This window comes from Parasteatoda tepidariorum, chromosome 8, assembly GCF_982258835.1.
Source record: "Parasteatoda tepidariorum strain Cologne lab strain chromosome 8, Ptep-v5.0, whole genome shotgun sequence".
NCBI lineage: Eukaryota > Metazoa > Arthropoda > Arachnida > Araneae > Theridiidae > Parasteatoda > Parasteatoda tepidariorum.
The window spans coordinates 89,197,826-89,220,432 of record NC_141762.1 but is presented as its reverse complement, the minus strand read 5'-3'; the positions used below and the strand labels follow the sequence as shown (position 1 = coordinate 89,220,432).

The 22,607-nt window shown below is 30.6% G+C and overlaps 2 protein-coding genes across 2 annotated transcripts; both read right to left on the bottom strand.

Moving 5' to 3' along the window:
- Nucleotides 1–11,153: 11,153 nt before the first annotated feature.
- On the bottom strand, nt 11,154–14,019 carry LOC147806524 (uncharacterized). Its single transcript, XM_087169322.1, has one exon. The coding sequence runs from the start codon at nt 13,065–13,067 to the stop codon at nt 11,283–11,285; it is 1,785 nt and encodes a 594-aa protein (XP_087025448.1). The 5' UTR covers nt 13,068–14,019; the 3' UTR covers nt 11,154–11,282.
- A 564-nt stretch (nt 14,020–14,583) lies between these two features.
- On the bottom strand, nt 14,584–20,227 carry LOC147806523 (uncharacterized). Its single transcript, XM_087169323.1, has 2 exons — nt 19,905–20,227; nt 14,584–15,756 (listed from the first exon to the last, which is right to left on the bottom strand). Exons 1-2 carry the CDS (start codon nt 19,936–19,938, stop codon nt 15,446–15,448), a joined length of 345 nt encoding a protein of 114 aa, XP_087025449.1. The 5' UTR covers nt 19,939–20,227; the 3' UTR covers nt 14,584–15,445.
- Between the last annotated feature and the right edge of the window lie 2,380 nt (nt 20,228–22,607).

The following is a 22,607-nucleotide window of genomic DNA, read 5'->3' as shown; positions in this document are numbered from 1 at the left end:
GTATATTAAGAATATTAAGTGTGTATATTAAGAATAATTATATTATGTGTAGGGAGATCGTATCCTGTTACATAATTATATTATGTAACAGGGTACGATTGTAACAGAGCAAAAATTTCGAGTGTCGGGTTCTAGATTTGGTTCCTAGGTGGCGCACAAGGTGTATTTAATAAATCTACTTGTACACCCCTGATGGCAATCATTTTTATGTACTTTTGAAAGAGTTACATCACAAAAGATATTTTCAAGCTACGTAAGTACTTTTTTGGTATTAGAATATTATATTGTAACAAAGTAATTTTGTTTAAACAAATAAAAATTATTAACCGAATATGTAAGTGGACACCTTAAATAACATTTCAATAAAAAAAATTAGTTTTGTTAATTAACTAGCATTGTTTTTAACAAATGAAGCTGAAATGACGTCCTTGGGACGATTGTAACAATAAGTAAAGGGACGATGGTAACAGCTGAAAATAAGTAATCTTATGTTTACAAACCATTACTTAACTCTTTAAGAACCACCAATAGTTTCCTATATCATTTATATTATGCTGCATGTGCATTATTTTATTTGTCACCTTTCGCAGCATAAATTAAAATTTTTAACTCCTTAAAGTTAAAAGTTTAACCCTTTGGGTCTCTGCTCATTATTATTTTTACTCCTAAAATATCACTACTATTTTGATCAATAAAAAAATATATCATAACTATGATAATATGTATAATTAACTATGCTTTAGTTGAATTTATGAACTGTTACAATTGACCCCGTAAGTGGAGACAATTGTAACAAGTGCACGACTGTCAAAAATTGTTAATAACTAATATAATAACATTTAAAATAAGGTTTTTTTTTTTCTAGTAGAGGATAGTCTACTTTACTCATCCGTCAATTAATACTAATAATATATTGGATTTTCTGTTAGTTAAAAATAGTTAAATAAAAAATGTTACAATTGACTCCACTCTCCCCTATATTAAGAATTATTACTTTGTGTAGATTAAGAAAAACCTCTTTGCAAGCTTCAGAACTTGTCTCTTTGTATATTCTGTTCTTACGAGACCTTTACGTGGAAAATATTTACTTTTGGCTTTAAGCTCGGTTAACAGTTAGTTTAATTACATCACAAAATGAAAATTTGACTAAACCTGACTGTTATGAGCTAGAATTTCAGTTTAAGACTCAGAATGGCCCGATATTTAAAATTTATTATCTCTTATATATACCTCACTAGCGTTAAGTTTTCAAATGAAATTCAAGCTTTTTTTTTTTTAGTTAGAAAATATATTATTGTTTTGAGTGTACCAATAAAGGATAAATGAAGGTGTAGCTTAATTTGTTCACTAATAAGTAACCGTATTTAATTTATTTCTAAGTATTTTTTTAGTTATCTATAAAGTTTCAAGGACGTCTAACCATTTTCTCAATCAATGTGCACATATTGCTCATTTTATCAATATAGAGACAAAATCTTTATTTGTCAGTGCTTTTTTTTAAAACCTATATTGCACTTATAAGGTTTAAAAAAACCTACAACTACTTAGTTAGGTACAAATGTGGTAAAATTACATTAAAATTAATCAATGGTGTAATGATGCCGTGATGGCTCAAAGGATAGAGCGTTCTCCTTCTAATAAGGTGCAACGGGTTCGAATCCCAGCGATGACTAATCGATACGAATCCGCATTCGGTTTGCACCGACCACAGTGTTGTATTGAAATATCCTCCGTAGAAGACATATCATAGGTTAGACTCCCCTTGCATTCAGGATAACCGTGGGAGGTTCTCGTGGTCTTCCTCTCCATGTAACCTCAAATGCGGGTTAGATCCATCAAAGAGTCCTCCACAAAGGCAAATTTCTCCCAATACTTGATCCAGGAGTGCCCTTGTCTTCTGGATTGGTTTTAAAATTACAAGGCTAAAGAGTTGAACATTAGTAATCGTAAACCCAAAAAATGGGTCGGCTGTTCAACGACGATTATAAAATAAAATGCAAAATGGTGTGATGATTTTTTGTCAGTATGAATCCCTTGCACATGTTTGAAATATGACAAAGTGACACGTAAGATTGAAATATCTCGTAAAACCTTTGCATGTTATTAATTATCCTACTTCATCATACTTAGTAGGTACTTAATTTGCGTCATATTGGACATGCCCAATGGGCTATTGGCGACGGTAAAGGAGACATCCCATAGGATGTTTCAAAGACACGCCATCTTAATTATGATCCTTTACAGAAGGAATGATTTCCCTGCTTTTACCGCCCCCTAACCTGACAACCAACTTCCACAGTCGACCACTTTACGGTGGAATAGTTTAACGAGATACAATGCCGCTCACCCTCGGTCCTTTCGTAGACTGATCAAAGTGGTCATCCACTAGCTCATTGACCACTGTCTGTGATGCTAGACTTCGGTGATTTCGTATCTTTCGATCAGTCCACTTAGGGATTGTTCACTGTTAAGAATTTCCATAGTTAGTCTCTAAGCACTATAAACGGTGGTAACACACTTCAAATGTTCCCCGTCAGTCTGCGTAAGGACCGAGGGTGCGTGGTATCTGTCCTCGTTAAACTGTTTTAACGTAAAATGCTCGACTTCGGACGCAGGTTGTCGGTATACCAAAACAAGGGAGCCATCCCTCTGCCGAGGATCAAAATTGCGATGGCACGTCTTCGGATCATCCTCAGGGATGTTTCCCAGACCGTCGCCAATAGCCCATTGAGCAGCTCTTGTGCGACATAAATTAACAACATCAAATGTTCCCCGGTGGTTTCAAGTCTGAAACGTCGGCTCCCGGTTAGATAGTTGGTGAAGGTAAAATAATGATCAGGCATCTAATAAAGAAATCTGCTTCTCCAATCTATATAAGGGTAATGTTGTACGTCCAATAGGTTGAAATTAAAAATTTCAAGACGCTGAAAACATTGCTCTCGTTTTTACCAAAAAGAATTTCTTGTTAAATAGAAAATTAATTAGTTATTCTTTAAAAAATGAGCCTAAAAAGTCGTAAGTTAAGAGTACATTGAACTCATTTATCAGTTCTTTTCAATGCTCTTTTGCCTCGAAAAAAAAACACGGATTAAGTAGTGCCTTACTCTCGCAGGAGAGATATAATTTTAAACTATATATACTATCCCGCCAGAAAAAATACTGGCTTTTGGAACAAATACTTAAAAAATCGCCGATTTGATGATGTTTTTCCATTTGAATGAAAATTATAAAAATCAATGAACAATTCTTTACTTTTACAAATTTTATAAGCCTAGATAATACAATGTCGGAGTAATTTTTCAAATGTTAACAAATTACATCACCAACGGTTTACATTTTCATAAGACTGAAGCTTTTTTTACGTATTGAGGTTGTATGCCATTTTAATAATAAGCATTGGTGATATGGATAAAATACAGGCAAATGTTGAACAAACAGTCATAAATAACTGTGACAAACTTACAGCAATTATATCAATAGCGTAAGCTGTATTATTTTATATGAGGATACAGCGCCTTCTAAAAAACGGCCTTTTGAACCACAATGTTTACAAACATATTATCAATAATAGATTAATTTCGGTCAGATAATTTTTATTACGATGGGTACGTCATAAGTACGTACTGTATGATTTTTTTGTAGTTCATTTACGTCGCACTAGAGCTGCACAATGAGCTATTGGCGACTGTCTGGGAAACATCCCTGAGGATGGTCCGAAGACAAGCCATCAGAATTTTAATCATCTGCAGAGGGGATGGCACCCCCGCTTCGGTAGCCCGATGACCTACACGCGAAGTCGAGCACTTTACGGTAGCACAGTTTAACGAGGACCAATACCGCACACCCTCGGTCCCTATGAAACGTACTGTATGAAACTATAACTGTCCCTCAGTGGACTGATCGTTAAGACACGGTTCCCAGCAGATCACCGAAGTCAAGCATCACTGGCTGCGGTCAGTGTGCGGGTGGGTGACCACTTGGATCAGTCTGCGTAGGAACCGAAGGTGTGCGGTATTTTTTATTCTTTTGCAAAATAATAAAAAATATAGATATTCAGAAAGCATTATTCAGAAACGCACCCTTTGCCTTTAATTCGCTTGATTTCATCCAACAGGCTTGCTGGTATTGGCAAGTGAAATTAGGAACAACAACAAGCATCATTCTTTTTTATTCCACTCATCGTTTTTTCTATCTATGTTACTTTCAGTAGGGGTCTCCCACGCCGAACGGTACCGATCACCGAACGCTATGCAAAGCGTGGAGGTAGCTGGTTCGAATCTCGCTGTTACCCTGGATGTATCTTTGTGCTGTCCTTCTCTGTGTTGTGCTATCTGTCCTTCTATTTGACAAAGTTTTATAAGCCTTAATTGAGCACACAAGCCTGAAAATTTATGTAATGTAATTACTTGACAGAGGCTTATTAGCCATACTTATATAATTGAGTACATAAGCCTGCATGTATGTGTACCAATAAATATTTTAAAAAATAAATACTTTAAAGCACTGAGCCAAGATGGCCTTGAAAGTAGGATCGTGGTCTACGATACTAAGATCGCGGGTTTATACTTGTAATTGACTGAAGGTTCTTAGCCATTCTAAGTAGCATATCTGTGCATAATTGGAAAAAAAAATATACTAAAATGAAACAATTACGATTAATGTCTTCAAGTGAGCTGTAAAGATTTTCAATGACTTTGATTCACAAACCTGTGAAATCTATTTCATTTTGTACACAAAATACAGATCAAAGAACTTCCTATGCTCTTTTATTAAATTGGTAAACGCTCACATTTTAGAAGAACGTCAGAGAAGAAAATAAAATATGCATACAGCAGGTTGTTTGATTCTTTGACAAAGTTGTTCTACGTTACTCAAGCACATATGGGCCACCCTGGCGGACCGATATCACCCGCCCAACGCTGTGCAAAGCGTGGAGGTAGCGGGTTCGAATCCCACTGTTATCCTGGATGGATGTCCTTCGTTCTGTTCTTCTGTAATGTGCTATTTGTCCTTCTATTTAACCAAGCTTTAAAAGCCTAAATTGATTCCACAAGCTTGATCTCCATGTAATTCCAATAAACCTTAAGCACATATATTTCCTTATTTTACACACATATATTTAGACTTTTGAGGGCCGTGGTAGCCCAGGGAAAATCAGACTTCGGTTCGGAGGGTCCTGGGTACAAACCTCGACTCCACGAAGATCCACCGAGTACATGCGATACATGTGCTCGTAAAATCTGTATAGTCGAAGTCCTGTTGTCGGTCGCTGAACAGTACCATGGGTGCATGGATCTGGAGAAAAATTCCTTCCCCTTCAGATCTATGTCTAAATTGAGGAAATGGTCTCATAAATAGTGGCAGCATGTCTCCGGATCATCCTGAGGGATGTTTTCCGGACCGTCGCCAATAGCCCATTGTGCAGATCTACCTACCAACCTATCTCGGACTTTTGCTTAATTCAAAGAAAAGCTTATAAAACCTCGTCAAGTTGGAGAACTGATGTCCTAAATTGAGGAAATACATCACTTAGATAGTACAACTGGGTTGTGGCGGGATTCAAACCCGTTGCTATCACAATTCAGAGCGTTTGGTGGTAGGCCAATACCCCTTAGCCACGGAGGACCTTAAATAGCACGTATGCTTCTTGCGTACAAGTGCCGAAGCTTCTCGGTGACTCTAAAATTCAAAAATTCAGCTTTTATTTGGTTGTTTGCAAGCTTGGTTAATGATATCAAAATAACCCTACTCAAGTAGGTCACAATTTGACGTACAGAGGGAGAATAAATTAGAGAAGGAATCAAAAAAATGCATGCGAGGTTTCAGTGGGATTCAAGCCCGTTACCTCTCCGCGGGACTCCGGCGGGACCACCAGACGGCAGGGCTAGTAAGGTGTTAGTTTTAGAAAAAACAGACGATAAAAAATTTATACCAATGTTAGACCAAAAATAAAGCTAATACGACGTCCCATTTTCAGATTCAAAGCCCAATGGTTTTGGTTATTTTTATTAAAAAAGTACAACAGCTATATACTAAATAGTCTAAGCTCTTTACCGTTCATAAAGTGTTTAAAACATATGTAGGATTGAAGTGGAGAAAAACGATTTTGTACAATCCAACAGTACCACTTCTGTGAAAATAACTAACGTATCATCCGAAACGTGACAAAATTTGACGAAAGATTTAAAAAAATTATATTCAGCAATGGATTCAACAGTTCATGAGCGTGATTATTTTCGGTACAAAGCCTTCACATATGATTTACTCAAATACAGTGCTAAGAAATTTGATCATACGTGGTCCCTGCCTCACATAGAACAGATGGAGAATTACAGAACTAACAAACGATTTTTACCTCAGGTCGGAGACGCTATTCTTAAATATCGAAGGCGGCATTTAAAAGAGATAGCCAAGGAGATCAACGACCTGGAAGCCCACGGAACAATGAGGGACATATTGTTGACAGTCGCTGCTGTTACATTCAGAGGAGAAAACTACATCAAAGAATATTTTAGATTTTGTGCTCAGATCGCTACGATGGGACTTCATTACTTGGAACAGGGACAGTTTTGGCAACTGGAATTCATTGTTTGCCAAATGGACGGGGTGTATAATACCTTCCTTAAACAGAGGTTTGTGATTCTGGGTGGATGGAATGTTTTGCAGAGATATGCTGTCAGATATTGTATTTACCGAAAATAGTTTGTGATTTTTAACAGCTGAAGAACTAAAACAATTTTAATTATTAACCCAACCAGATTCAGCTCTGTCAAATTAGCTAATTGAACGATATTTTCATGAAAAATGTCCTACAACTTTTCTAAGATGGCAAATGATAACAGCTAAAGATTTAAAACAATGGCATTTTAATTATTAACCCAACCATATTCAGCTCTGTCAAATTAGCCAATTGAACGATATTTTCACGAAAAATAATGTCCTATGACTTTTCTAAGACAACAAATGATTTCAGTTCTTTTTTTTCTATTTAATACATTAAGGATGGTTTGTTTTAATGTGAGTTTTAAAAATAGTTTGAATTTTTATTATTTAACAACTCCGTTTGGAAGATATTTTATCTCTTAAAAATTACCATAAATTTGATAGTCGAACTGTTTGACTATCAGTTGATTGACAACCAACTTGTTTGAAAAAATTAATGGTCAGATTTTTGACTTGATAGTATACTTGTTTTGATACTCAAATTGATTCAATCTTCTCTCAAGTTGGTGTTTAATACAATATTGTCATTATTGCTTATAACTCTTGGTGTAAAGCATATTTTTCCAAATTACAGTCAATTATTGAAAGCATTTTAACTACCATTTTTAATCTCTTTTTAGCATTTTATTACCACCGATAAATGCAATTTGACATTATGTTTCTCAAATAAAAGACTTTACCAGCGTCAATTAATTTGGTTATGTGTTTGTTTTAAACATATTCTTATGGCTTTTATTGAAGGTGTTTGTTTACGTTTACTATTACTGAACTTTACTATTACTTTGCTACTATTACGCAAAGAACAAGTAGTGGCAATAATCCTATTGGTCACCAAGAGTATTTTAATTGTTAAGTTCATATTGATTTAAGCATTAATTATAAAAACATTTTGATTTTTATAACTTGTGAAATCAAAAGAATTTCGATTCTAATCGAAACGAATAATGTTCGAATGAATAAGGTATGCAGATTCTTCTTTGGACAAATAGTTATGACTATTTGCAAAAAGCATGTTTTGAATGTGTTTGCTGTCCATTACTGCACTTACGAACGAACTTGTGATGAAAATTCTATCAAGCAATTCGTAATATCGAACAACAATATGTTATATAAATTGGATTTTTTGTTCCTCTCCAGTTTTTATCTATGTAAACGTTCTATTTTATTCCTTCCAAAGCACAAGAGGACTATATCTAGTGCAAATTGAAATCTTAAAGCTTCATTGAATCTATGTTTGCCAATATTTTATTTCTATTTTGGAAAATGAACTTTAATTTTTTTTAAAGATTAAATTTTGTTTACAACAAAAAAAAATACCTTCAGAGTATCATTCCTTGATTTTTATAGCTTTTTGTTAATATATATCAAAATTGAAGATTTAATAATTTTTGATAAAATTAAATTATTTTTTAGCCTTATGTGCTGAACTTTTGCACTTAGGGCAAAGTTCATTAAAATCTTTGTTTTATTAAAATGTTTGTATACAGATCGTTTTAAATAAAGTCGTTTGAAAACTAACTGAATTTTTTTAAAAATAGGTAACTGATAAATTATTTTACTTAACCACCATACATGCAACAGAAATTTGACCTGTATTTTCTAGATACGCTATTATAAAATGTGAATTGTTAAGAATTAGCTAAAAAATACATTAGCTTGCTTTATGTATTAAAAGCATTAGCTTGTATTTATTATTTACAGTAAACAATTCAAACAACGAATTTGAAATTTTTAACTTAGATTTTATCCATCCGAATTAAAATTAAAAACTAAATTTTTGAATAATGTTCGTCTACCATACGTATACCTGCTGAAATATTAATTAAGAACATGTTAAAAATTTTATTAAATATTGTATTCTGCGTTATCTTAACCACATTGTTGGTGTTTTTGCAAACACCGAAGTCGATGTATAATTTTCAAAATTCCCGAACAATCAGTGCAATCTTCTCATAAATTCAATTTTTTAGAACGATTAAAAATTATTTTAATAATATTATAATAAAAATAATTTTAATAGTTTAATAGTAACGACGCGTAAAAACTAATTCTTTTTATTCTTAAAATGTGTCTACCATTAAACCAAATAAGTCATTTCGCTCAAAAAGGGTTGCACTCTGTGTCTTTAAAATCGGTGAGTTTGAATCGCTGATGAATATATAGCATGTAAAGATAGGAAAACCTAAATATCCCTGAAAAATGAATAAGCTAAGAAACTGAACTTGACAGTTGAAAAAATTAAAATTATATGGGCTGAAATTCCATCAGATCCTGACAAATCTGAATGGTAAATATACAATTGCGAATACAAAAATGCTAAAACTGCGAATGGTAATTAAGTTTTTTTTAATTAATTTCGTTGTAAATGTTACTTTCATTTTAATTCTAATTGATCTTTGAATCGTTAAAAAATTGCGAAGTACATGAATAACACACGTCTAATCTCTAAAATAAACTATCTTACGAAGAGAAAGAAATTTAATTTTCGAATTAGAGTCTCGAGAGCGATGAATTTATCGAACCCTTTAAGAAGAAATTTGCGAAAATCACGAATGCATGCAGGAAAGTCCTATGTGGTTCGACAAACACTACCAATTCGTAATAATGGAAAATATTCAACACTTTTTTAATACCCATAAATACAATCAGGATAGCCTAAGTAATAATAAGTAGTTCTGTCACTATTCCTTTTGAATTCATGTTTTCATTTATTAAGTAGAAATGCCTTAAGTAATAGTTGTTTGACTATTTTCCTCCACGTTTTTGTTACCCATAGACTCACTCTCACAGGAATAATGTTAGTTCTCAAAAAAGCTAAACACCTTTTTTTTTAGTGATTTCCTGGGAATAGGAAGAGAAAAAAATTTCCGTCGTTAGTTTTAAATCTGTGGTCAAATTCAGATATTCTAACGGCTCCTAAAATAATACGATGTGTATTTGGAAGAGCAAACGGGACTTTATGTATCGGTCGTTATAATTATAGGTTTGTAGCATTATGGAGAGAAGCAACGCACTAAAAAGTATATATATATATATATATATATATATATATATATATATATATATATATTTATTTATTTCTATATATAATAAATAAATAAATAAATACATACGTGAAAACACGAAGAAAGTTAAGAAAACAATAAGTTTCATTTATTGCGCTTAAGCTGCAAGTAAACAGAACTCATTAGATAAGTTCAAAATGAAGATAAAACAAAGAAAAATTATAGACATATGAAAAAAAAGGGGGGGGGGAATAATAATTGAAAAAATAACAAGCAACAGTTTAAAAAAAAAGGATGAAATTTTATTTTTAAAAAAAATTTTTAAATAAAATTTCATCCTTTTTTTTTTAAACTGTTTGTTATTTTTTTACTTATTATTTCTCCCCTTTTTTCATATGTCTATAATTTTTCTTTGTTTTATCTTCATTTTGAACTTATATATATATATATATATTCTTAATGACTGTTTTTTTGGGAATAGCGGGGGGAAATAAATCACCTAAAATTTTTAATTTTTCTCCAGGTATAACGAAAATAATAATAACTAGTGGGCTGCGCCCCCTGCTCGCTGACGCTCGCCAACCCCCGAAAATTGCTACGCAATCTTATATGGTTTGCTTCGCAAACCAATCTCGCTTCGCTCGCTACTAACTTAGGTACATTGCAAATGCACAAAATTCTAAGAATTCAAAACAATCATTCAAATCCATATAACAACTTTTTTTTTTAAAAATATATATCTTTTTAGTAAATACTTAGTCATTAAAATAAATTTGAATTCAAATAAATGACATGCAATTCCTTAAAACAATTAGAAATGTGTTATAGTATAAGATCTTAATGCGTAACAGCACGACTGAGACTCATTTTTCAATGAATCCATAACTAGTAACAATAATAAAACAAATAAATTCGTGATATAAATCTAAAATCGTCAAATAAATTCGGAATATATAAATTCGTGCGGCAGCTGATAGGTTGAATTTCGGAAGAGATCACATTTGATGAGAATGCTCTCTCTGGTTATTTCAGTTTCCGTTTTTAAAAGTGTTTTTAGCTGCAATCATTGGCCGATTTTCTAGCGTTGCCATTCGGGGAGTTGTAATGAGGCTTTTTTTTTGTCGCCGTGTAAGAGTTGTTGTTGTAGTTTATTTACATCGCACTAGAGCTGCACATTGGGCTATTGGCGACGGTCTGGGAAGCATCCCTGAGGATGATCCGAAGACATGCCATCACAATTTTGGGGAGGGCAAATCAGGGGATGGCACCCCCAGCTTCGGTAGCCCGACGACCTGCACGCGAAGTCGAGCACTTTACGGTAGAACAGCGCCTAGTAAGAGAAATATATATATAGTTATTGAAGTTGTGACAAATAATATATAACGGATATTGTTTCATTAACACTAAAGAACTAACACTAAAAAATGGAATCTCCTATTTATTATAAGACAATTAATCGTTTGACAGTGATTGCGCATTGAACAGTATTTGTATTTTAACAGAAAATATGATTTTATTTGCATTGGTTTTTGATCGTAAAAAAATTGTCGACTATCATCTGTTATCTTTCTCATTAACATTCTCCAGTAAATCAAGAAGAGCTGAAATCTGCGGATTCAATTCATTTTGGAAAGAGTTTTTAGTCTTTTGTTCCTGAATTCGGGACTTTATTTCTGTGACTGTATTTTGGAATAGAGGCGAAGACCACATTACGATTTCTTTCACGCGATTCCAGTCAGCATCAGTTAGCGATTGCTTAAAGATTAGATCCTTCATAATTCCTTTCTCAGATAGAATTAGTTCGTTTTTGTATCGTTTCACTTCATTGATATTATCAAAAGATGCATTCAAAAGTAAGGTGGCACTTTCAAGAAAACCTTTACTCAGTGCATACTCTATACAACTACGACAAATAAGTCGAAATTCTGCAACGTTTTCAAGTGAAGACAAGTTGTAGCTTATAAATTTTTGTAACACATCGCCTTCTCTTTTTGATACAATGAACGGCATGTCTATGAATCGCTTGAAAAAATAATTATCCCATTTTCGCAAAAAATTTGTTTTAAATTGTTGAATTTCCTCTCCCGTCTGAAAATACCAATTCATGAACTGGCCCACACGTTCATAGTTGGACAAAAATATTAATGTCAAATAGATAACATCCGGAGACGATCGAGTTTTCTTAAATGTTTCAATTCCAACAGATTGATAAACCCATCTAAAGAAGGACTCAAGTGCTTGGATGTTGCCATCGCATATCCACTCAATACAAATATGCCAATCGCTGAATCTAATAAGCCACGATATTATAAGTCTATCTTGTTCTCTTTGCTCAATAAGATTGATTTTATAGGGATAACATTCTGGTGGCAAGGTAGATTTTGATAATAACTCGTGAAGCGAATTCAAATTGCTTGAATAAATAGCACGCTTAAATTCAGGCCGACCAAACATAAAGCATATAAATAGTTTAATCTCTTCTTTAGAAGCATCATTTAATATCCTAACAGCCATGTTCAGATTTTCTAATTCCAGCAAACGCAACAACACTACGACGCAAAGTTTATCTTTCAGAAATGATCGTCTTAGTCTTAAAGGACTGGCACACCATATTTCTTTTAAAATCATCATTTCATTTCCCCTTTTATTCATCTTAGAACTAATTTCCTCCATTACAACTGCATAAACTTCTTCTTGCAGATTATCAAATAGTTCAAAAATAGTGGACAAGAGTATCCTTTGATATGGCCAACTTTCGAACAAAAACACTAATGCGCGAGAATTTTTCCGAAAAAATTTGGTCATTTGAGTGAAACGTTTGACATGAGATAATAAAAAACATAAAATATCTAAAGCTTCTGAAGAATCCTGATAAGGTATATGACTTAGAACTCCCATACGTTGAGTAGTTTGCAAAATCCACTTACTCAAATGATCGTTTTTCTCCTGCTCCGACAACTTTTTCCAAAAATACTTCAGGGCAACTATGTTACCAATTCGAATCGAGCAAGTAATCATATTTACATCAATACTAAACTTATTATCGTATATGTTTTCATAATCTATGAGTCTAGTTAGAAAACTCCCTAAATTATTGTCGAGGACACATGTCCAATATGTTATCAAATCATCCCTGTGCATTCTAAAGCTGTTTCTAAATTGTTCTGGAATTTTCTCCCACAAAAGTGAAGCATATTCCTCTAAACAGTGAGAGCAGGCTATCTCATACAAAACGCAAATATCAAAGCTTCCTAAGGTTCCATTATCGAACAGTTCCTTAAGGGATTTAACTATGTCAACTGTCCCCTCTACTGTCCAATAAATTGTACCACGCTTCATGTAATATTCACAGAGATTTCTTTGATATCCTGTCCACCTATAGAAACTACGAAGCGCTTTCGACAACTGCCACTTACCCCCGTATTCACCGTTGACTCTGACCTAGCGCGTAACTCCCAGTTCCGAAACCCCCGGTTCGGAAACTTTGACCGACAGTTCAAAAGCGATTCCACCATTATTTTTTGACCGTCGGTTTCTCAACTGCGGGTTACTTGACCGGCAGTTACAGGCGGTAGATTTATAGCCGTATTAACAGCGTTTGTTTTCAATTTTCGTTGCTATTTTTTTATAAAAAATTTCTATTAAAAGAAGAAAAAAAAAAGATTGCATCGAGTAATTAAATTTGAATCTCTCCTTTACTGGTCAAATAAAAAATATGTTTAGTTTCGTTTTCCTAACTGACTTGTATTGATGAGCAAAAGGATCCGAGCTTTATTATTATGAATTTAGATATTTTATTATTATGGATATCATAAAGCCGCAAGCAACCATAGAAATGTAACTGAAATTCAATTAAAAATACTTTTATTTCACACAATTATTTAATACTTTTATTTTACACTATGATCAAGGGGATTATGCTAACATCATTATTATCCTTATGCGCGTATTTTTAATCTTTTTTTTTTCTTCCCCTTCATAACATATTATCGATAACTTAAACCATTGAAAAGAATTTTTTTTTTTTTTTAATTTTAAATGAAATTGTATATAATAAACTTCTTAGTACAGATAAGCATAAATCAACACATTCATATTATTCAGAAGTTATAAATGACTACTATTGTGCTGCCATCTGCTGATGATAAGAGAGAATCGACGTCGGTGATATGGTGAATAAGATAACAATTTTTTTAAAGAAAAATGTCATAATCGGAACAAATATTCCGAAACTTTAAAATGTAAAAAAAATTTTATGCCTTTAAAAATTTTATTATTTAGATAATTGTACATGGAAATATATCAGTTATATAATATATATATATATTATGCCCCATATATAATATATATATATATTATGCCCCATATGTCATAAAGTAGTCAGGCTATATATAAAAAATTATAACTAAAGACGGGCATTTTAATTTCATATAGTTTTAAGCAATAAATCTCTTCCAAATGATCCTATTTTTTTGAAATATTCAGCAGATTATTTTATGCTTATAAAATTCTAAATTTCCTGATTTGCAAAGTTATTTGATGCAAATTATTGCGTAGTTAAAATGTTACCTCGGATCAAAATTTGCATTGATTAAGTAATATTTATTTCAGCATAATTTCTAATATATATTTAAAATAATGTATATATTTTTAAATTTAATTAATAGCTTTATTTTATGGATTAAAAATTTTTTTTAAAATTCTTTTCGTTATCTTCAAATCTAAATATTGCACATTATTTTGGAAGTTCAACTCTAAACTATTTTTATTTTTGTGCAAGATCTATCATCTCGATAGATATTATCGAAATCTAAAAACATTTAATGAATTTTATTCTTTTTTAAATTTTATATTTATTTCAAGTATCGATTGTTTTCTTTCTTTAAAAAAAATAAGTAAAAGTTAGTTAAATTATTTACAATATTCTTACTTAAACTATTCATTTGAATTATTAAAGCCGCAATCTTTATTATCCACGACTTTTTTTTTCGAGTGACAAATTATTTAAGTGCTGTAACGACTGCTAATAATAATTTGAGAAATATAAATAGTATCTTCTGTAGAAGATATTAACTCAAGAAAATTTAATTTTCATTTTATTAATAAGCATTTATTTGATATAAATTAATTATAGTTACATCTAGTAAAAAAAGGATCTTATTAAACATAAAAAAAGCAACTGAGCATCAAAATAAAGTGTTATTTAATTTTCATTTTATTAATATATTTTCATTTTATTAATATTATGGTATGCTATTTTTTTGAAGGCAAGGCAAAGATATAAATTAATTATAGTTGCATCAAGTGAAAAATTGACCTCATTGAACATAAGCAACCGAACATCAAAAGTGTTATTTTTGAAAACATAAATAAATAAAAAAATCTCCTTCTTCATATCAGCGTTCAAACTTCTGCTCAAACCGGGGAAATCTGTAGGTCAAAAATACAAAATAAGAATCGTAATTCAAAACAATTAAAATTATCAAACGAAAAAGAGCAGAAATATAAAAAATACCGACGAAGAAAACGAAGTAAATGAGCAAACACTCGTTTACTGCGCATGCCCGGTTACTCTAACCGGGAATACCTTCAGGTTAAAGTTACTTAACTCTGGGTTAGAGTAACTCGCAGTTACGTACACGGTGAAATGAAATTTTGGACTCTAACCTAGAGTTGCTCTCATAAAACCTGTTTTGAACTCTGACTGAGGGTTAGGGTCAATGGTGAATACGGGCGTTAATGGGTCGAATAACGTATGAGATTTCAGTCTTCAGCGATGAGGGCAAAGAGCTATTGGACAATTTGTTTAATATTCTTGTCTCCAACTCAGCCCTATCTCTGCTATAGTTTGAGAAAGAAGATAAGAAAGAAGACGACATTTCATTCCTTATATCAGGCGCCATCCATAGCCCAATTGCAATCGACACTACTGCAATATGCTGCAAAGAAGGAGGTTCAGAAAAATGATTTATGAAGTCAGCTCTTTCAGTCGATTCTGTTTTTGAAGTTTTGGGTGTCCAGATTCCATCTGTAAAATACAATTTTTAACTTTACTATTGAATTAAAGATTCGAAGGAAAACAGTTCAAAGAACATAATGCATACGTAATTTATCATGAACCTAAGTCATACATTTAATCTACATGTTACGAGTTAAGAAGAAATCAAGTATTGCTTACAATACTTAAGTTATGTCTAATGCAATTTAGTTAATATTTTATGATTATTTTTTCTTTTTTTGTTTTTAAACTCAAATTTGTTTAATTTTTTTTTTAACTTGAGATATTTTTCAAAAATCGTTTTTTTGAATGCATTTTTGAATACCAATTATTAACTACTTCTTTGTAGTATCGCGCAGTGACAATTTCGTGTAGTTCAATCAACTGGTAATTGCAGGTGGCTAGCATAAAATATGAGTAGTCGCAAGATATACGGTATCATTGACTCTATATTTTGATTGAACTTGCAGTATGATGGAAGATTTTAGTTTTAATCTTTGTACGTGACATAGAAAAGGATACGCATTAAGAAATCTTATTAATCGTATTTAGTTATACTAAATGCTATTAATACATTTTAATAATTTAAAAAAAAAGAAGTTAAAGTCAATGAACTATGCACATTTGTGTTCAGAAGTACATAATTTTTGAAAGAAATTCAAAGAAAATACGTTTTAGTGTCTGATTTCGTCACTATAAATATAGACTGTGCACTAATTGATTATCATATTTAAGTTTACTCTCTTGGACTATAATAAGTTATTCAGTGTAATTCGTTTTACCTTCTTTTTTACATACTGCATAGTGCGCAAAAAAAAGAAGAAAAATAAACCTCAATAACTTTCTTTCTAATGGTACTAAGGTGGTAAGTTTCTAATGGTGATTTACACGTACTAAGTTTCAATCTTAATTTTTTCTAGGAGTAATCTCAAACATGAATAAGCATAATTTTTTTTTACATATTGGGATTCTGGACCTGTAAAATATAGGGGGTAGCTGCGATCTGGAAATTGTGACCCTAATAGTTTGGTATGGAGTGTGCGTGAAATTTTGGTCCCCTTAATGCTAATTTCATTTCCTGTGTTTTTAATCATGTCTTAATAATTAAATGAGCAATTTATATAATCAATAATAGTTATCAATAATAAAAAAAAACTCGCAATCACTTACGAAACCCATCTATCGAAAGATAATTTTACTCAAACACTAATTTTTAATAATTATTTATTAATAAATTTAATTGGGGATGAAAACAATTTGAATTATGAGGAATAAATTTTTTTTATACCATATAACCCCACGTATTTTTCTAGAGCAAAATTAAAGTCTAAACTGTTTTTATTTAGTAGAAGCCGAGATAAATTAAAGTTAATTGCTTTTTAAAAAATGATTGGGTGACAACGTAGAATGGGGAATAGACGTAGAATTTAAATGGGAAGATTAATATTTAAATGTGGTTAACGTACGAGGAACTTGATTTACGCATGCGTAGCGTAAAACTTCATTCATATTTTTTCCGCTGAGAGCTGAATGTTAATTTTGTTTTTAATTGTGAAATACGATGCTTCTTTTTAAGTCATCGTAAAATTTACTCGTAATTTAGCAAAGACATTCGAATAAAACATTATGTTTAACGAATGGTGAGTTCTATAAAATCATGTTTCTGATAAAATTATGTTATACATCTGCTTTTTTTTAAAAAAAAAATCTTCGTAAGTTCATTGAATAATTGATATGGAATAATATATTTAATAATTATCAAGCAATTTCAACTTAAATGAAAATAAAAGAGATATAAAATATATCGTTATATCGGATAAAATTGTAATATCATCGAAGATATTCTATGTCACCACCAAGAGAATAGAATTATCGAATCGTGCCAAGATTTTTAAACATCTTAAAATTTCTCAGCATGTTATATATCGTCTCAATCTAAAATTAAATTTTTTAATTACCGGGTAGCGCGTGTTTCACACAACTATTTTACCAAATAATTAATTATACTTTTTAATTTTTCAAAACTTTATTTTATACGCTACTACGTAGATTATTTTTTCAATAATATACTATTTTTTTTAGCATTTTAATTTAGGTTTTATTTTAAGTTAAATGCTTGTTTTTAAATTATCATTAAGCTCTTAATAGTTTGGCGCGATTTATCACCGAGGTCTTTTTGTCAATGAAATATATAGAACAAAATATAGAGGAAGAGCATCCCCTTATTTAAGATGCAATCTTTTCGGACAAATTTTTAGTTTTAAACTATCCAACTTATAACTGTGGAAGGTATTTAGAAAAAAGAGATTACAAGATCATACACTTAGGATGTTTGAAACAGCAGGAAGAAGTGCAGCAAATTTAAATTTTCAACCATCAAAAAGTTTATGCACATTTTACATAAAATTTTATTTCTAAAAGCAATAGTTATTTTTGAAAAATAAATGTTAGTTTTTTTAAAAAAGCATTTTTATTGGAATTTCTTGTTTTAAAAAACATATGCATTCTTTTAAAAGGGAATTCTTAATTTAAATAACATTATTTATATTTTTAAAAACATCTTATTTTCAAAAAATCTTATTAAATTCTATATTATTACTTATTTTTTAAAGGAAATAAATATGTAAGAAAATATTGCTACTTTTTTAAAGAAGGATCTAATTTTTAATATTGTTATTTTGTAAGGAAATTCTTATTTTTATGAATATTATTTAATTTAAAAAAATTCTTTGTTTTTTAAAATATTTAATTATTTTTTAAAAAATGGTACTGTCATGTGCAGCGGGGGCTACTTTGGGCAAATTCGAATTTGGCACTTTTCAAGTGCTACTGTTCAGTATTATGTTTTTTTCAAGTTAAAAATGTGTGAAATTTGAAGATAGAAGTCTCCTCTATTACTACAAAAAAATTTTCGAATTTTAAAACAATCTCAGAGTGTGTTTTGTTTATTCAATGTCAACAATTTTCCGAGAACGTCGGAAGTCGAAAAGTGTGCGTGGAAACTTTAGCTGTGAAATGCAAAGACGTTGATAAAACAATTGTCGTAAGAGCAAATTTTTTTATTTATATATTAATAAACAATTATATCATGTTAGCGTTAAAAAATTTTGAAAATTAATAACAAATAAACGGAAAATGAAAAAAAAAATGCATTGTGGGGCTACTTTGTGCAAAGTTTCATTCGTTTTTTTTTTATTTTTTCGACAGAAAAATTGTCAGACGTTATAAAAAAAAATACCTAGAACGAGAAACTACCGTGATTACACCTTAGAAAAGCTGCAGCAATGTTTGCAAGCAGTTGCTGGTGGTATGTCGATTGCAGAAGCTTCTCGGAAGAACAAAACCCACAGAAATACTATCTCTAATAAAATTCACAAGAAACACGTGAAACGTGCTCGTAAACTATTATTTTTCTTCTACAACGATTTTTAAAATGAATTAATCAAACGATTTAACACATAAAAATATATTTTCTAGGACATCAGGTGATTTTGACAGAAACTGAAGAGAACGAAAGTGTAATAAGTAATGAAAGTGTAATAATTATTATTTTTGAAATTTCATCCATTTCAATGTTCAAAAATGTATATGGTTTCCTTTTGTTTAAACTCAAATGTTTTAAAATAAACATTCTTTTTAAGAAAAAAATTCTTTATAAAAAATGGTTTTTTAACGCTGAAAGTTACTTTCAAACAAATATCTTTACATATCTTGATGTTTTTGTAATTAAAAATGTCAACAATTAACTTTTTTAACAATGATTATTAAACTGAATTCCTATGGCTGCACAAAGGGCTACTTTGTTCAAAGTTCAAAAACTGTCAAAGTTCAAAAACTGCGATATCTTGCACAAAGTAGCCCCACATGACGGTATTTATTTTAGAAACATTATTTACTATATCTTTTTAAAAACGTTTCTTCTTTATTTTTCTGAAAAGAAATAAAATTATTTCATAATATATATATATATATGAGAGAGAGAAACAACATCTCTGAGATACATAAAAAAAAAAATTAAAAAACCTCTTTTTCTAAAGTTAATAAGGAAATACTTATCTAGTTCGCATTACAATTCAGTTTATTTTATTTCCAAAAATAAATTCCACATAAAAAAAAAAAATTATGAGTATTTTATTATAATTGAGTTAACTATTTATGGAATGGGTATAAGTACTTACCATTATCTCTTACAATCACTTCACACCTACTCATGTTCGTCTGAATACACTAAACTATATTTCTTTTCTTGAGATAGATACCTTGCAATCATACGACTGACCCCCGTACATTTCAGAACAGTTCATTCTTAAGTGCATATCATATGTTGCCCATTCATCAATGTCGACTGTGAATTGTTCACTTCCTGGAATAACCACACCTTACTAACTCTCAAATCAATTGTTTCTTATCTACCTTTTCTATCCCTGCATGCTAATACCTGCATACCAGTAGATTCACATTCATTCTGAATACTTTTGAGAAATGGACGCTGTGATTGAGGAGAATCTTTTTATCTCGGAAAATAAATTATTATTTGACTTTGTAATTTGTTTTTTAAGATTGAATAAATAAAAAAATCATTGATAGCTCTCCAAACTAGTTAAATAAAAAAAAAACGATTTGCAATATGTTGAATAAAAATACAGTCTCTGGCGAAATTATTCTACGTACTAAAAGAATCTATGTAAAATCTTAATTATGAGGTGATACTATACAGCTTTATTGTTTTTGCATGGCTGAAACCGGTTAGCACTTGTTTACGTTCGTGTATCAATTGGTTAACATTGTAATTCGATACGTTAAAAATAAATACAAATAGGAAGTATATAAAAAATCTCCCGCATTAAAACCCATTATATGTATGTTTAAATATAAAAGTATTAAATATAAACACGTGCAAAACAGGTAATTATTAAAAAACTACAGTGAGCCTAATAATTGGGTCGAATTATGATAATATGCAAATATAATACCTGATACAATAAATATTCTATATTTATATAATATACCGTCTAAACTTATCTTATTTTCTAATTAAATTAATTAATACACGAACGTAAGCAAGTGCAGACCAGTTTCAGTTTGCGTAAAAACAATAAAGCTGTATAATATCTCCCGATAATTAAGATTTTACATAGAATCCTATAGTGCGTCTAATAATTTAACCAGGAACTGTAAGCAGCTTATAATTCGGCATTTGATTACATATAAAAATTCAAGTAATATTTATATAGAAGCCAGATTTGTTTGCAAAAGGCGAAAAAATGAAGGAAGAATGGAAGATAAAAGGAAGTACAGAAAGAAGTATCCAATTATAATAAATTTTTCTTTATTTTATATTTCAACCTTATTAATTACAGTAATATGATAGTTATTGTTCTAATTCAATAATAAATGATAAATAACGGTAAATTTTAATTACTTGTGGCAATTATTCTAAGATAATTGTGAATTTGAATTAATTAAAATTATATAATAGATAAATTTCTTTCTATTTAAATCCATTTATAAATTAGTTAGAATTTAATGTTAATTATTAATTTCAGAATTTTTTTTATTTAAAGTTTTGTCCAGTCGAAGTTAAGTTCACGCAAATCTTAGTCAGTGCGAAGGCTTGCCCTCACGAAGTTTTGTCCGGCAAAGTTTCGAACGTGAAGGTTTGATCCATTAACTTTACGAATCTGAATCATATCTGTTAAAATAGCGAGAAAAACTTACATAATACAGGAAATAGTTTCAGTCCCTTTTTCAAATAATAATTTAAAAAAATAACGTAAAGAAACAAAAACATTTTACATTAAACTCCTCCTTAAGAAATACGTCGTACGTAATATTCCCCCCCCCTCTTTACCTCAATTTACAAATCTACATCATATCAGAAAAATCGAGAAAAAGAGTCATGATGCAAGGAATCATTTTTGTTCCTTCGATAAAAAAAATATTTAAAAAATCTTTCACAAAAATAAACGTTTTATATAAAACTCTCTTAATAGTGACAAATTAAATATAAATTTTATTTCTAATATGGTAAAAAATATTTTAATAAGCATTATAATATTAAACCAATTAAAGATTGCGCTTTCTCCCTTAATGATGTATATAAGCTTCAAGATCTTATTTATTAACTTTTCTTTTATTAATTTACGTTTCAAAATTCTTTGTTGCAATCCTATAGAAGCCAAAATGAGTAAAATTTCGCCAAATAAAAAGAAAAATTTAGATAATTTATATTTCGTAATTAACTTTCAAAATCCTTTTTTTGATAAGATCAAATTTCATAATATTTTTGAAAATTTTATAACTTTATTCCCATTAAAAGATTTCAACATAATTAAAAGCTTTAAATATAATATACCTTTAAATATAATTAAAAATTAAATACCTTGGTAGAACTATATTTAATTCTAATGATATCAGAAAAAATTTAGTGAGGATTAATGTATCCGATTATGAATGTCCCTCTGAAGAAGAGAAATATTTTGACTATGTTGAAAAGCACCATAAACTTATTATTATTGGTAATTTAAATATTATAGAAAACTTATAACTTAGGAATTTAATGATAAAAGTCACAAAATTTAGACCCATTTACCATACATCAATTTATAAAATTGTAAAATACTTTCTTACTGATCTCAATAGTTTTGCTTAAAGACATTAAATAGATTCTCTTTACCTTTAGGTAGAGTGCCTGTATTGAAAAGAGTGATGACAATATCCTAAAGCGCATGCGCTGCCGTCATATTTTTGTCCAAGGGGGTTGTCAGATGATACACCGAAATTGGCGCCACTCGCTCATTCGGTGTTATTCTGAAGGTTCTGTTAGTCTAAGAGTATATACTAAAGTATCAATAATATAAACTTTAAGATTGGAAAGCACA